Below are 17,531 nucleotides of genomic sequence, written 5' to 3'. Positions count from 1 at the left end.
AATTATTTTAGATTTTAAAACGTGCTTCTAAAAACGGTTGTATAGATCAGGCCAAGTGCAGCCTGCTTTGGCTAACCAAATGTTAGCATATGTGACAATTGATACATGTGAGCAGAGGCTTTAAATATGATTGTGTGGTTTAGCTTGGCCCTCAGGCATGAGAATAGTCTTTCCAAATTACAGACTACTCCTTCAGCCTAGATACTAAGCAGAGACACAGCAGACCTGCAGCAAACCTGCAGCTTACATGTCACATGAATAAGAAATACATCCATTATTTGTAAAACGCTAAGATCTGGGGGTTGTCTGCTATACAGAATAACCAAGTGAAAGGTGGCTAATACTATTTCACCAAAAGATTAAAAGTAACCTGAATAAGAATAGCAGCCTTTTCCCTTTGTTCTTGGATAGTCTCAGTATTTTCTCTTTTTTCTTGGTTTAAAATAGTTTGATTCTTGATGCAGGAATTTGGACGGGATCCCATGGGTCCTGTTGCAGCAGTATGTCGCTTTGTGGAGAAATGAATCTGTCTGCGCACAATGTAACCACGCCAGTATGCCTGGATTATCGTAGCTGCCATACTATTAAGAGGAGAAAAGACAACATTTTTAGTACCTAAAAATACACAGTTGAAGATAAGAGGTCTTCATAAATAAACTACTTAAAAATAAGGCTGCATCTTTTGTTTAACTACAGTCATAGAAGTAAAGATAGTATGGAAACCTTCAACTATGAAAGACAGAAATGGGCCAGTAACTTAGACAGGGATGTAAGTACAAGGGTATTTGTTTGATTCTTCTAAGGAAGGAGATATTTAGATTTTGAACGATACTGAGGATGTTGATCCAGTGGTGATTCAGAAGAGAGGGGATAAATATATAGGAGCCAATGTGGAGTCGGCAAGAGAGGGTGGGATCCTGTTCACAATGGAGAGATGAGATTTGGAGAGGAAGGGCCAATCCATCAGGTCTTTACTAGCTTCACTTTCCTCCCTGCCTGTGGACAAATACTTAATCATACAATAACACTTTGCCAGCCCACATGTGTATTTGCCAATTTCTGGCACTGAAACAATCCATGCTGTGATTATTCCACATCCCCCTAGGCTGCGCAATAACATTAGCAAAACTTGAATAGAAATGTACCTTGATTGTAAGTGGGTTCTCAGTGTGCTTAATTATTTAACTCTTCCTAATTGGATACCTTCTCCTTTCCCACATAGATCATTGAAGGAATATTATCGAGGTATATAGTCAAAATGCTAACTATTCTGTCTTAATCTCTCTTCTGATTCCTCAGTTCAGTTTAAAAGTCATATGAAGAAGCTTTTCTTGCTTAGTATCCTTCTCCAGTGCTCCCTTGAAACAGTTTTCAATAATTTTATAATTGCCACAGCCAATGATACTTTATCCTTCTTTGTACTAGTGAGTTTAAAGCAAAGTGGAGTTAAGTGGTAAACTCTGCCAGATATGACTGATTTTTTTCTCATAGTTATGTATTTATGGAAAATTAGAAAAGAATGATGTAACTATTTTCTCAGATTTTACATTATTATTATTATTACTATTGTTATCATTATCATCATCAGCAGCAGCACCAGTAGCATTTTACCTAAAGCCTGTAGAAGCCTTCAATCTATTTTGCTATGAATAGAAAATTGAAGTTAATAGACAAAACTTCTGGCTTAAGATAAATTACATGTACTCCTAATACTCAGAAAAAAATAATCACTGTTAAAGAGAAAACACAGGCCCAAAATGGTATCACTCCTACTAAAAAAACGATGACACTAAACCTAGATTTCATACCTGATCTAACTGTAGTTTCAGCCTCTCCCAGAAACATAATCTTACCCAACCAGTCTGGATTTTCTGGTCAAGCACCAGTAAGGTAATTTGTCATATGGGCTCTCTCCATCCCCCAGAGAAAGAGGCAGTCTTTATGATAAAACAAACCAACCAACAAACAAAAACAACAACAACAACAAAAAAAAACAAACCACTTCAGTTCTCTTCCCCCGAAGAAAAAATGTCCTGACCCCAAATAATCCTTTCTTTTGTTACTAGCTCCCTTATCTCACCCTTCTTCTTATAAAAACCTTTTATTTTGTATAACCCCTTCTAGCTGCTAGATGGGATGCTACCCGATTCATGAATCTTTTAATAATAAAGCCAATTAGATCTTCAAATTTACTTGGTTGAATTTTGCTTTTTAACATCACATTCCATCAAATCATTTCCTCTCTCCAGGGTGAACAGAACTTTGTAAATTTTGCTATGGGTTTAATTCACATTCAGTCATTCAACCATCAATTCACTCCTTCATCTTCTGAACAAAAACGAGTTAGGAAATTTTAAAACACTATAATAGGTGCTTTGGGTGACAAAGAAAAGAATCTGAAAATGTACTTGCAACGCATAACGGATAAAGAATGAGACACTAAAGAAAACACATTTAACCTGAGACAGCATCATACATTTCTCTACAGATACATACAAGTTTCACTGACTGTAATTGTCAATTTCTTCTAAAACTGACCAGCCATTGAATACTTGAATTCCTCAGTCCAATATCATCAAAGTTTTCCAAAGGTGGGGGCAGGGGTGCTGGGGAGGAGGTTGATTAGGAATATATTCTTCAGTGACAGTAACACAAAGATTGTTTTCACTATATTGAAAGCAGTGAAAGCTAACTTTGGGGCTTCCTTAATTTAGGATGCTCTTCATATTGAGGAAAAACAACTCCTATTATTACTATTACCATCATCATTATCATCACCATCATCATCAATTTTTTTTAGCCAAAATAATGATAAAAATGTTCTTAGCATAAGAAACATACACAAATCACTTAGAAAACATCTACACACCTGACAGTGATTCTTCCTGAATCACTGAACGGCAAAGTTCATTCAGTAAGTGGGTACACGTTTGATTTTCCCTTTATTCTTTAAGTCTTCGCTTTGTCTATATTTTCAGTTCTCCATCCTTCCTTATTATCATCATTTGGCTATTTTATTTACCAGGGATTAAGAATGTCTAAATATTGTAAATGTGAAATTTCTTTTTTTTGTTTTTCAGGTATCTGAGAGTGGCATTTTATTTTCAATTGGTTTTGTTTAATATTTTTATTATAAAATGTATGCTTCTCATTGTAAAATTCAGCTTTAAAATGATAAAAGTGAAATATCTTTCCACATTTTCATTTTCCAGAGCTAACTTTTAACAGTTGAGCAGTTGAAGGTCCTCAAATTTTTCTCTATATATGTGTGAGAGTTTGCATATCTATTCATTTATCTATCTATCTATCTATCTATCTATCTATCTATCTACCGTCCACCTATCTATCTAGCTATCATTAGCATAAATGGGGTCATGCTAATTTTTGGTTCTATAACTTTCTTTTTTACGTAATTTCTTGAGGCCATTTCTCACTCTGTCTACCTCATTCTCTTTAAAGGTGTATTAATTGTTTGACTACATTACATACTTTACCCAGTCTCTGAAGATGCACATTTTGATTGTTTCCAATTTTGCTACTATAAAAATGATTTTAATAAACAGCTAATACATTGGTATATATCTACACATGTAAGTTTTTATTTTACTATTGGGGTGACATTAGTTAATAAAATTATATAGGTTTCAAGTGTACAACCCTATTATACATCATCTGTATATTACATGTTTAGAGTTAGCAGGATTCAGGACATGTATGGGGGTGCAAAAAATAATTTCCCTCCCACTTCTAATTCTTTTAGCTAAGCTAATAATCAAATTTAACAGAGACAGATTAATGGGAGAAACTGTGCAAGTTTATTATGGATGTATATTCGGCAGTGATACAAGATACGAGATCCAAAGAGGCATTGGATAGTTGAGGTTTATATGCCATTCTTTGGCTACAGAGAAGATGGCGGGGGGTCATGGTTTGGGACTTCAAAGGCAATTCACATGGAGATGAAAAGCAAATGTTTAGTAAATAAATGTTTGCTAGGTCATATTTAACAAAGTGACACAGAAAAGACTAAATAAATGGGCCTTGTTAGGTTCCTCTGTATTACACATTAGTTTATATCAAACTGTAGTGATCTGTGATGATATCCCCTTTCCTGGAGCAGGTCCTTTAGTCAGGTAAAGGGGTAGAGTCAAAGGTTTCTTCCAAGTATTTTGTTACCTAATTATCTGCTTAAAATCAATATCCCACATGGCATTTTGGGGTGGTAAAACTTTGGTCCTTCTCACATACTACCCCAAAATTTGGTACCCTGGCATACTGAATATTTTAATCTGAAGGAATCTGAGAAAAGGCTTGCGCAGTAAGGATTTTCTCACCTTTTGGGGAAGTGAGTCATAAGGCTTTCATGTAAGAGGTGCTCTCTCTTTTCCACAGAGGAAAAGTATTCTTATCCAAAGGTGAAGGACAACAGGAATATGAATGAAGAAGTCTTGCTAAATTTCCCCTAGTTTACTATCCTTATCTAATATCCTTTGTCATATCATATATTTCCAACACCTTCCACTCTTCATCAAACCTAAATATGCTCTGGTTTAACTCTTTCTTTCGGTCTTCATTTTTTTATGCAGGCTCCCATATCACATAGAATTCGTATTAAATAAATTTGTGAGGGTTTCTGTCATTAATCTATCTTTTGTTACAGGGGTCCCAGCAAAGAATTTTGATGGGCAGAAGAAAAAAAATATTTTTCCTCCCTATAGAGCAAAAGCAATCAATTAAATAAGTTGGTAAAATATAAATCAAGATGTTAACGAGCTTTTCAGTAAAATTAAAAGAAAAAAATGCATTAGGAAATACATGTTTATTTCAGTATATTAAACATTTTAATATAGCTCCCAGAAAAGAAATCACCATTCACATTGACAACTGAAAGAATGAAAATTGGGAAAAGCAAGATTATCTACTGTGATATCCTGCATGCTGCCTTGCTCAGCACCTGTTATTATAGAAGCTGAATTTGACCCTTTTAAATTTTGTTGGCTTTATAATGAGGCCAAAAGTCAAAAGAACAGGAAAAGTTGACAGGCCATAGTAAAAAACCATCTTTGCTTGTTAAACAAAAAGAAAAAAATTTAAAGCCACCATTTCCTTTTTAAAAGTGTTTAATAGTTGGAAGGGGGTGGTATATGTGACTAATCTCGAAGAATATTGCCCCACCTCACAGAGTTGTTATATCAAAGAAAGTTATAGCACATGCATTCAAATACTTGCATAGATGCTGATTAAATGTTTACTAGGTCAATAAGCAGATAAATAGCACTTGAAAAGGTGTATTTTAAAAGATATTTAGAAAGTATTTTAATATTATTTTGAGAATAACAGTGTTTTATTTCTCCTTAAAAATTCATTTTAATTATTTAGAGATTAGAAGGCAGAAAAATAATTTTACATTGACTCATTTTAAATGAATACTACTCAATTAATCAGACCCTGCCAAAATTTATATATACTATATTATACTATAATTAATAATCTGTGCACATCATAAAAACATAATTAAGATAATTAATATGAAATATTATGATTTAAATCCTTTACCAGGTTATTATTTAGTAACATTGACTTAATATTATCTATAAAAAATAAAACATACACAACTGTAAAATAAAAATGATATAAATCTTACATTTTTTCACAATGTTCAATATTTGGGTGATTTCTCAGCAGAGAACTTGTCATTACTGTTTCCTCAAATGTGATTCTTTTGGTGGGGATATGTCTTGCCCTACTCTCTTCTCTTTTCTCGTCTGTTTTTTCCTGATTTATTCCTTCCATATCTTCATACAAGGAGGAGTTGGTTAATGGAGAATGACTAGAACCAGAGTCCATCCATTTCTCAGAAATATTTGGTGAGTTCAGTTTATGTTCATTTGCACAAGAATGGAGAACTCCAGTCTGCAGTGTGCTATCACTGTCTGTAGGAGCCAAATGATTTTGCTGGGCTTCTGATTCATCTGTCTTGGCAAAACTTATATCCCCGTGTTCATGTGCACATCGGTATTCATTACTCAGTGTCATCAATTTCTTAAAATAATGACAGAGATTTTCTGCAGCATCCAAGGTGAATATGTTTCTGAGGAAATAATGAGAACATTTAATAAGAAGAAACATATCAGCAAATAAAAATTGTATAAACTTTGAAATTTTGCCTGTGTGGTCTTACATGAACACTAAACTTTACTACAACATTCATTAAAAACCTATTTCAGGTTGTTTAGACAAAAAGTTGATCTGATTTCCAACAAAATTCGAAATCCTTGTTTAGTTAATTTAAACTTGTCAATCCAGACAAAATGTCTGGAAGTTTCAGAACCATTTTTATTGTTGGTATTTTTGGTACAAATGAATGAGAAAAATCCATGCTTTTATTACCATAAACATGAGACATCATGGCTGCCTAAATTTGGAGAAGTTATTTATGAAACAAAGTTAAAAGTACTTTCTACATTGACACTTGCCATGCAAAATATTTGTATTGGACTTTTAAACTGAGAACTTATATTATGGGAAAGTTTTTATTCCCATTTTTCTCTGGAAAAAAAAAAGCATTGCAAAGAAAATTCAAATACTTTGACATAAATGGTTGTGATTCTCTTGAACAATTGTTGTATTTTTATCTTATTGAGGTTATAGCTTGTGTAATTAATCAAACTGTTCACTAGATTTACGGTTATCAATAGCAAATGTAAAGGACTTCACACTTGCGTGAACATTATTCTTGGCTACATTTTCTTTATCTTCCTTTATTTCTGTTTTATTTTTCTGTTAATTTTACTGACTTTCAATATATATATTCTGACTATATTTAATATATAGCCCAAACTGCCTTAAGTTTTTTTTTCCGAAACAATGCAGGATATAAATAAATATAAAACTTTTACCTGTATCGTACAAAATGAAAATTATATTTCCTAAGATGTAGAAATAATTAGACAGTCCTATGTTCACAAAGGTATTATTAGATGTTAGCATAGAATCCTCCAATATACTTTTGATAGTTTGTATTTCATTAATTTTGTTGGCTAATAATGCAGAAAGGTTCAATTCAATATTGGGATAGCAAATGTTTATGGTTAGCTGTTAAATTTACTACTGTTCATGCTTAAACATATAAATATATTCTATTTTCGATGTTAAAATTTCAATGACAATAAATTGTCCAATGGAATTGAAAAACCTAAATTTAATTTAAATCTAATTTAATCATCTCATTTAGTAATTAAGTTTAGTCATTTGGAAGCACATATTATTGTTCCAGTTATAATGGAGTATCATCATAAGTGAAATATGAATCCTTTTTCATTTTTATCTTCTGGAGCAATGCAAATTAGAAAACACAGTTACAGAAGAATCAACTGTAATTCATTCATACTAGTGCATTCAGAATTTGGGATGGGGAATGGGAAGTGCTCTCTGATATTTTATTAGGACTGTAATCTCAGCTTCTGTCCTCTGAATATGTACATGTGTTGACTGCTTTATATTAACATATAAATATATGTGTAACACACCTTATATATAATACATATTGCATGTATTATAAAACTTACCTTGCCCCATGTAACAATTTATTTATCTGATTATCTCTTATGTTAATCTGTGAATTATTTGAGGGTATAATTAGATGATTGTGTGTCTTGTTCACAATTGTTGAATAAATTTATGACTGACTAATTGAATGACTGAATGAATGTTTACATATTGTCTTGAAGCTATCCTCATACTTTATTTTCTCTATGATTTTAGTTTTGAAATTATGTTCAAAATACATGTTAATAGCATTCCAACAATAAAAAGATGATGCTCAGACTTTTTTAAAGGAAGAGTATCCCTAAGACACACTGTTCTAATAAAAAGAAAATACGGTTGTGTTAATCACAATATATTTTAATCATAAGTACCAATTGCATTACATATTTTCATTATGACAAGGGAAAGATAACAAATAGTCTTACCCATTTCCAGTATCATAGTTTTCAATTAGTAATTTGAATTCTCTAATCTGGGACTGACAAAGTATCCGGAATCGTTCCAATTCTAGTCCATAGTGTTCTTCAGTGTGGCTTTTTGAAAAAGAGTTTAGCATTTCACCATTGAGGATTCTTAGAGCAGGCAACGTTTTAAGCAGAGAATGCCTATTGAAAGCATGAAAGAGAAAATCTTGAAAAAGAGAGTGTATATCTATAACAATATGCCTATTACTTAAATAAGTACAGAGTATATTTCAGAAATAGTTATTGATTTTGTAGAGAAAATTATACTGCTAAATTTGTCTTAAAATTTTATGGTATCATCTCATGTACAAAACAAGTTTTAGCATTCTTAACATATATTTAACTGCTTTATTCAAAAACATAAATGGGAAATTCAAGTAGCTGGAAACTTGGGCAGGGAGTAAATAAAAGACTACATTATAAAAATAATATCAGATATACTTTTTAAAAAATAATATCATTAAAATAGTTTGACTAAAAGTTACCATTTATTTGAGAAATAAAGGTGAATTTTGATTGTTTCTCTTGGTAAAATATAGTGAGAGTAGGGCTAAAACAAGAAGGGTAGGGATTCCCCTGGTTTTCATGGTCTGGGAAATTGAAAATTATGTTATCTCTCCTTGAAATTGCTAAGGATTATAATAATAAAAATTTTCAAGATATGAGCAAAAGTCAGTATCAACTTAAAAGAATAATGCTGTGAAAACACAGGTCAGACAGCAAGAATTTTCTACCAAGCTTAGCCATTTCGAAGTACTCTCCAAGATTTTCCCAAGGAGAGTACTGGCCTCTTTTCACAAGGTTACTATTGATGGTTGCAAGGCCAAAATGGGCATCTTGAGTGAGTAAAATTCCTTAGTTAAAAACTCACTGTTCCTATGAAGAAAACTACAAAACTGACAAAATATATGAAAGAAAACGAAATAAATGAAAAGATGACCCATGAAGATATTTTCATATACAAGAAGATTCAATATTGTCCATAAGTCAGTTGTTCCCAACTTGATCTATATATTCAACACAATCCCAATCAAAATACCAGCAAGAAGGTGGCAAAGGGAGTAAATATATGGTGATGAAAGGAGATTTGATTCTGGGTGGTGAACACAAACTGAAATATATAGATTATATATTATAGCATTGTACACTTGAAACCTGTGTAATTTTAGTAACCAATGTCACCCCAATAAACTTAACACAAATTTTTTAAAAAGAAAATACCAGCAAGATATTTTGTGGGTATCAACAAACTTCTAAAGTTTATATGGAGAGGCAAAACACCCAGAACATCTAACTCCATATTGAAGGAGAACAAAGTTAGTGAACTACCATTACCTGACTTCAAGATTTACTATCAAGCTACAGTAATCAAGACAGTGTAGTAGTATTGGGAAAAGAATAGACAAATAGATCAATGGAACAAAAGGAGAGAGCCCAGAAATAGAGCCACATATATACAGTTAACTAATATTTGACTAAGAAGCAAATGCATGCAATGGAGAAAAGATAAATGGTGCTAGAACAACTGGATAGCCACATTCAAAAAAACAAAAAAATCTAGACTAAGATCCTTCATTCTTTATGAAAATTAACACAGTAGGGATCACAGACCTAAAAGTAAAATGTAAAACTCTGAGACTCCCAGAAATAACATAGGAAAAATCTAGATGACCTTGGGTATGGTAATGACTTTTTAGGAACTGCCAATTAAAACAGCAATGAAATACCACTGCCTACTATTAAAATGGCCAAAATAAAAAACACTCATAACACTAAATACTGGTGTGGATGTGGAGAAACAGGAATTCTCATTAAGTGCTGGTGAAAATGCAAACGATACTACAACTTTGGAAGGAAGTTTGGTGGTTTCTTACAAAACTAAACATACTTTTACCATTTGATTCAGCAATCAGGCTCCTTAGTATTTACCCAAATGAACTGAAAACTTATGTCCACATAGTAGTTTATAGCAACCTTATTTGTATTTGCCAAAGCTTGAAAGCAGCCAAGAGTCCCTTCCATAGGTGAATGGATAAATAAACTGTGGTGCATCATATAATGGAACATTATTTAGCTCTAAAAAGAAATGAGCTATCAAGCTATGAACAGACATGAGCGAACCTTAGGTATATATTACCAAGTGAAAGAAGCCAATCTAAAAAGGCTATATGCTGTTATGATTCCAACTATGTTACATCTGGAAAAAGCAAAACCAAGCAGACAAAAAAGATTAGTGGTTGCCAGGGGTTAAGGTAGAGTTGAGGAATGAATAGGTGAAGCACAGAGGATTTTAAGGGCAGTGAAACTATTCCGTGTAATATTCATGGTGGATATATGTCATTATGCATTTGTCAAACCCATAACACAGAACACTGAGGGAACCCTAAAGTAAACTGTGGACTTTGGGTGATAATGATGTGCCAATACAGATTCATCGAGTGTAAACAGTGTACGACTTTGATGTGGCATGTTGATAGTGGGGGCGTGTGTGGGGACAAAGGGACATGTGGGAACTTTCTGAACATTCTGCTCAATTTTGCTGTTAGCCTAAAATTGCTCTAAAATAAAGTTTATTAATTAAAAAACAAACCAGTTCTTAAACATTAAGTGAAGGATAGCAAGGTTAAGATTACTACATGCTAAGGCTCAACAAGGAAAACTCCAGTGACAGCCTAGTATTAGTTATTTTTTCTACCTAGCTAGTATATAGTCAGGATTGATATATACATTTATACAAGCACAGTTGTAAAATATAATTTTAATATGTTTTTTATTAAGGAAGGGTTCTATTAAGGCAAAAATCCCTAGGGCCAACAAAAAGCATAATGTAGTCCTCTGTATAGCTATGATCTTCGTAGTCTTGATATTAAATAAAATTAATCACAAGAGAGGTATAAACATCTCCCTGCATGAAAGTCCAAAAGAGGAACACTAAAGTTTCTCATTTTCTGGAAAAAGAGATGATGAATTAACTCCCTACCCTCCACAAATAATGCCTTTCTTTTATACTTTACCAATATTTAAATAAGATTAGAGAGAAAATAATTAAATTTGGATCTTCAGAGCAATTATCAGATATTTTACAATATTAAGAAGCAGATGAAAAGCTTAATGCTTTGCTAACGAAGAGTCCGAGCTAATTAAGAAAGTTTGGGTCCAGATATTTTTAACTTTTTTAGTAGGCTTGACACTACCAGTGTTTGCCCCAAAAGAACACATTTAACACAAAGTGTGAAATAAATGGCATATATTGTGTTTCTGGTGGGATTCATTTTAAGATATGGTTCAAAAGCAGAATGCTATATTAAGATAATATCTATTCATCATAAGGTGATGAGGTAGTCAGAGTTATTTACCACAGAGATACAATTTTAAACATAATGTGAAATTTTTCACCAAGGCTCTTCTCAAAGCAGGGAAAGATTACTCTCTGAAAGTGAAACTGGCAATAATGAAAATATAATGGAGATTTCAGTTTTATATCTTACGTATAAGTGAAATCATATGATTTTTGACTTTTTCTGACTTATTTCGTTTAGCTTAATAATCTCAAGATTCATGGCAGTATTTCATCCTTTCTTATGACAGAATAGTATTCCATTGTGTATATGTACCACCATCTTCTTTATCCAATCATCTATCAAAGGACATTTTGGTTGTTTCCATGCAATATACAGATGATGTATTATAGAACTGTACATTTGAAACCTATATAATTTTACTAATCAGTGACACGCCAATAAACTTAATAAATAAAAAACATAATGGAGAGATGAACTATCTTATCCATACGCCACCCTACCAAATTGTTTATTACATTACTAATGAAGCTCCACTGTATTTTACATCTTCAACAATGTGCCTAGTGAAGTTTATCAAGATGACTATAATGTCAAAATAATTTATTTAGTTATAATTATAAAATGTCAGGTATAAAATTTCATTTTTGAGAAGTGACAATAAAGGGTAATGCAAGTTAAGACTGTACTGTTTTTCCAACTTAAAAAAGACGATGTTTTAATTCTATTACTGTTCCTGTTTCTTTAGATTAAATTTCCTAAACTATAGAGGAGTAAATATAAGACTTCAATAATTTGAAGGAAACAGTCATTGAGAATAACCAACAGTTCTAAATCTTTGAGCATCAAGTAAATTTCTGACTTGGTCTCCAGAGTGGATGTGAGGAGCATAGGGAATGAGGTATGCCAATGCCAAGCTCTTGTCTTTGAAATAGGTGTATCTTATAAGAAAAATTAATAAAGCAGATTTTCTTATTATATGTTGGATTTCTTAGGAGTTAGGTAAAGCTGATTTTTTTTCTTTTAGGGTATAATCATTTCTGGTTAAATAATAAGAGTAAGCTGTTGGACATATTAAAATTTTCACCAGGATCCAGGACCCACAGTGTAGTGCAGATGCAGTAATACTGATAAGACTCTCTTCAGCAGCCACCTTTCAGGTCTCATTTTGGCTAACTGAGGACGTGTCTAGAAAAGAAAGGCAATTTCTTGCCTTAGAACCACAGAGTCTAACACATCTCTTCTTTAACTTATTCACTCTAAATCCACTGAGATGAGAATTCAAGGCTAGATCTCTATGTGTGCCTCGAAGCCGGCAGGGTAGTTACTGAAAAGATTGCAAGGGAAGTAAAAGCAAAAATCAATGAATGAGACTATATCAAACTTAAAAGCATCTGCACAGCAAAAGAAACCATCAATAAAACAAAGAGGCAACCAATAGAATGGGAGAAGATATTTGCAAACAACACCTCTGATAAGAAGCTAATATCCTTAATATATGAGGAAATCATACAACTCAACAACAAAAAAAGCCAAACAATCCAATTAAAAAATGGACCTAACAGACACTTCTACCATGAAGACATATAAACAGCGAACAGATGTATGAAAAAATGCTCAACCTCACTAGCTATTAGGGAAATGCAAATCAAAATCGCAATGAGATACCACCTCACACCTGTTAGAATGGCTATTACCGTGTTTCCCTCAAAATAAGACCTAGCTGGACAATCAGTTCTAATGCGTCTTTTGGAGCAAAAATTGATATAAGACCTGGTATTATATTATATTATATTATATTATATTATATTATATTATATTATATTATATTATATTATATTATAAACACCGGGTCTTATATCAATTTTTGCTCCAAGACGCATTAGAGCTGATTGTCCAGCTGGGTCTTATTTTCGGGGAAACAGGATATCAACAAAATAAGAGATAACAAGTGTTGGAGAGGTTGTGGAGAAAAAAGAACCCTCATACACTGCTGGTGGAAATGTAAATTGGTATTGCCAATATGAAAAACAATATGGAGGTTCATCAAAAAATTAACAATAGAATTATGATATAACCCAGCATTCACTGTTCTGGGTATCTACCCAAAAAAGTCTGAAAACATTTATCTGTAAAGATGTTCATTGCAGCATTATTCATGGTGGCCAAGACATGGAAACAACCAAAGGCTCCTTTGATAGATGACTGGATAAAGAAAATGTGATATATATCTATATATCTATATATCTATATATCTATATATCTATATATCTGTGTGTGTGTATATATATATATATATATATATATATATACACACACACACACACACACACACACACACAATGGAATACTACTGGGCCATAAGAAAAGATGAACTACTGCTATTTCTTACAACAAGGATGGATCTTGAGATCACCATGCTAAGCAAAATAAGTCAGACAGAAAAAGTCAAGAACCATATAATTTCACTCATATGAGGGATATAAAACTGAAACAAACAAAACAAACAAGCAAAAGAACGTAGACGCAGTCAACAGTTTAGTGGTTACCCTAGGGTAATGGGGGAGGGGGATAGATGAGGATAAAGGGGGTCAAATATATGGTGATGGAAGGACAACTGACTCTGAGCAGTGAACACACAATGCAATATACAGGTGATGTATTATAGAATTATACAATTCAAACCTATATAATTTTACTAACCAATGTCACCCCAACAAATAAAAATTTAAAAAAAAATGTATGAAAGAAAAAAATCAAAACAGCTAGATTTAACACAACTACTGTACTAAAATGTTTAGAAAATAAAAGTCACTGAATGTGAAGACAAATTTCACAGGGAAGCCAGCTTCAGTTCACAAATGTAAAGGAAAATATTGCAGAAAAGATAAAACCAAGCAAAGCATTGGTTTTCCAAAGATTTGTTAATCTTGTTAATGATAAAATAGAATAATTTCAAGTAGAATAATATTAAATGTAGGTGGTAGATATCTTTCTGACTCTCTTTAGTCTCTTGCTCTATCTCAACTTCTTTCTTATAATTATAGAAGTAAATGTGATATATATACACAATGGAATATTACTGGGCCATAAGAAAAGATAAAATAGTGCTATTTGCTACAATAAGGATAGATTTTGAGATTATCATGCTAAGCAAAATAAGTCAGAAAAAGTCAAGAACCACATAATTCCAGGTTTTATTGACTTCAATGTGCTATATAGTCTCAGGAACTATTAGTTAATTCTTAAGAAGTTACTCTTCATTAAACGTTAAAAAGTACCCTTATGGATAGGAATTTGTAAACTTAGATCACCCTAATTTAATTAAAGCAATTGATTAAAAATGAATGAATGAATGAATGAATGAATGAATAAATAAATAAATAAATAAATAAATAAATAAATAAATAAATAAAATGCAGACTCTTCAGTTACACCAAAGACATGTACTGGTGGGTTTGGGGGAATCTCTCTTTTTAAAATACAGCCTTTCTTGTTCACCTTAAAGAATAAGAACCACTGCATTAGGAAGAAAATAGAGGACCATACAGTACTCTACAATCAGAGACCTCTGGTTTAAATTTAAAAAAACAACTCTGAAATTCTAATCATGTGATAATTGTCTCTAATTTTCAAGAAAAATACAGCTTTCTTGGAAACTTATAGAATAACCTATATATCAATGATATCAGAAGAACTTGCTAAATGAAGGGGTATTATGGACCTGGGCAATTATAGTCCAACAATGTGTTCACTGGTTAGCACAGCCATTGGTTTTATATAAATTGCATGAAAGTTTTTCAGAAAAGTATTTAACAGTGAAATTAGAGAGTACATATCAAATATATAGGGGAAACAAACTTTCTGTTCGGAAATAACTGATGATAAAACGAAGAGCCATTTTACCAAATCATTTAATACAATCATAGAGAGGGGAAAAAGAATTTGCTTTATCAGATTAATAAACAGATCAATATTTAACCACAGCATGTTTTACTTAATAAAACAAGTGTCCATGCCCTTGAGAAACAAAATAATTAAAAATAAATAAATTCAAATGTAATACAGGACTTGGGTTTGTTTCCAGGTGTTACAACTGGCATTATGTGTAATATTCTGATGCTAACTGACACTGGATCTACAAAGGGCAAAATGATAATTTTATCACAAAATACTATAATTTGGGCATGGTTATTGATACAGATATCATTAAGTACACCACTTTAGCTATAGGGAATAATTCTAGAGACTGTGGGCCAGTAGGGCATGAATTTTTACCTTGGGAATATTTTGATGTTCTATTTATCATCTTTAGGTAAAAAAGTTCCCAAAAGATTTATTTCAGTCAGAATATTCTGAATTTCCTTAAGACAGAAAATTTAGTTTACTTGGCAACTTCAAAAGTGTGACAATTTCTTAAAATTTGTGGTTTATATAACAAATATCTAGAGTGGATTTAGTGTTTAATTTCTTTTTTCTTTCTTTCTTTTTTGTTTTGTTTTGTTTATAAGGGAACAGTTTTCAGATCCGTGTAAGTTAGTGGTGTAAAGATTGGACTTAATTAACTTCAAATGCAGCCTTATAAGAGTCTATGATGAATGTATTAGAAAGTGCTGTAACCAGTTGATTCATGTTGGAAATGAAGTATAAGAATACTGTGGATCTCAACATTAGTTTTTCCAGCTGGGCTCCTCCAAGTCAAGGGCTGAATCAATATTTCATTTAGTGAAAACTTCCTGGTGAATATTCTGTCACTTAACAAGCCCTATTAATCATTAGCGAATGAAACACATTCCCAAAGGAGATTCCAAACTGGGTCTGTGGTTTAAGTTTTAAAAAGAGATTTTTTTAGTACATCAGTTTTGTCCATGTTATCACTGGCTAGACATGAAAGTAAGAAGCCAGTTGGGAAAATCTACAACTAATCCCTTTGTTGGTAACAGGGGGTTATGTAAAGTTCATTGGAATGCACTGCTTAAAGTTTGAGTTGATCCATTCATTAACGAATCCATATTTTATAGATTACAAGATACTAACCTTTTAGATAAATTAATCTCATTTTTAAATTATGAAAGCTGTATTAGGCCAACTAATCTACGTGGAATTAGATAGGTAACAGTTTCAAATTGGCGTTTAATCCAGAAAAGTTCATTTAAATATAGAAATTTTAATAGCTAAATTACATGTGTATTTGTAATATTATATAAACACTACCTATTTTCTTTCAGTATTGATTATTTCTAATTAAATATTTTTAAAGCTGTAAAGTATATGTACTTAGTAAGTGTAAAATGTGAATATCTTTATATATTTATAATAAACCTATAAATATACTTACTACGACAATATTTTATTTAACAAAATAATGTTTATGCTCCATACAAACAGAAATAAAAATAAATGAACTCAAGGGTTATTCAGGATACAGGTTTGTTTCTAGTTGTTGCAACTGGCAACATGGCAGTTCTTTGGATGGAAACTGATACCAGATCAGCAAGAGAATTCATGTCTTATTTGCCCACAACCTAATAGAAAACCCAGTACCCCTAAAGAGCTTGCTTTGAATAATGGGCACAACTACCTACTTTTATTTCTCATTATAGACTTGGTCTGTATAGTGTCCTCTGATATGCATGTGCTTCTCTATGTTTCCCAGCTTCTTTTGCAGGTATTTGGCCATATGACTGGTTACAGCTAATAAAATATGAGAGTAATGATCATTGCCACTTTTGATGGCAGAGTGTTTAAATGTCAATTATTGTTTTCCCTGTGGTCTTTTCCCCTGTCTCCCACCACAATCTACTACTGTAAAAAGTCAGATTACATTGAGGTTGCATGACATAGAGGCACAAAACGGAAGAAGCCTGAGTTTCTGAGTCTGTTTAGATTACACAGGACACACATCAGATATAACGTAAACAAAAAATAAACTTCTATTGTATTAAAATGCATTGAGTTCTGTGTCTAGTGTTGTGTAGCATACCCTAATGAATACATCCTATGAGGTAGGAACGATTACTATACCCATTTTATTGATGAAGAAACTCAGATATAAGATTAAATAACCCTTGCAAGGTAAACAGGAAACGGTGGAACTAGATATGCACCTGAGCAGTTTACTTACAAGGCTAAACATATATCAACGATGCGGTAGTCCCCCTCCATGAGCACAGTGTAAAGGAGACTTTCTTTTTAATCCTAGCACACAGGGCCCTTAACA

The 17,531-nt window shown here is 32.4% G+C and overlaps 1 protein-coding gene across 2 annotated transcripts in view; it reads right to left on the bottom strand.

Annotated features, from left to right (window-relative positions):
- The window catches only part of LRRIQ1 (leucine rich repeats and IQ motif containing 1), a 184,334-nt gene that overhangs the window by 106,191 nt on the left and 60,612 nt on the right, over window positions 1-17,531 (bottom strand). For both annotated transcript variants that reach the window (XM_074325334.2, XM_019754918.3), the window contains 3 exons: window positions 7,974-8,153; window positions 5,645-6,091; window positions 371-581 (listed from right to left, as the gene is read on the bottom strand). In XM_074325334.2, the coding sequence (XP_074181435.2) occupies window positions 371-581; window positions 5,645-6,091; window positions 7,974-8,153 (838 nt within the window). The remainder of the gene's footprint in view (window positions 1-370; window positions 582-5,644; window positions 6,092-7,973; window positions 8,154-17,531) is intronic.

The sequence above is a fragment of the Rhinolophus sinicus genome, chromosome 1 (assembly GCF_057876585.1).
Source record: "Rhinolophus sinicus isolate RSI-liver-muscle chromosome 1, RSI-T2T, whole genome shotgun sequence".
In the NCBI taxonomy this organism is placed as follows: Eukaryota; Metazoa; Chordata; class Mammalia; order Chiroptera; family Rhinolophidae; genus Rhinolophus; species Rhinolophus sinicus.
Note: the sequence above shows the minus strand (reverse complement) of the source record. Positions and strands in the feature narration are given on the sequence as shown.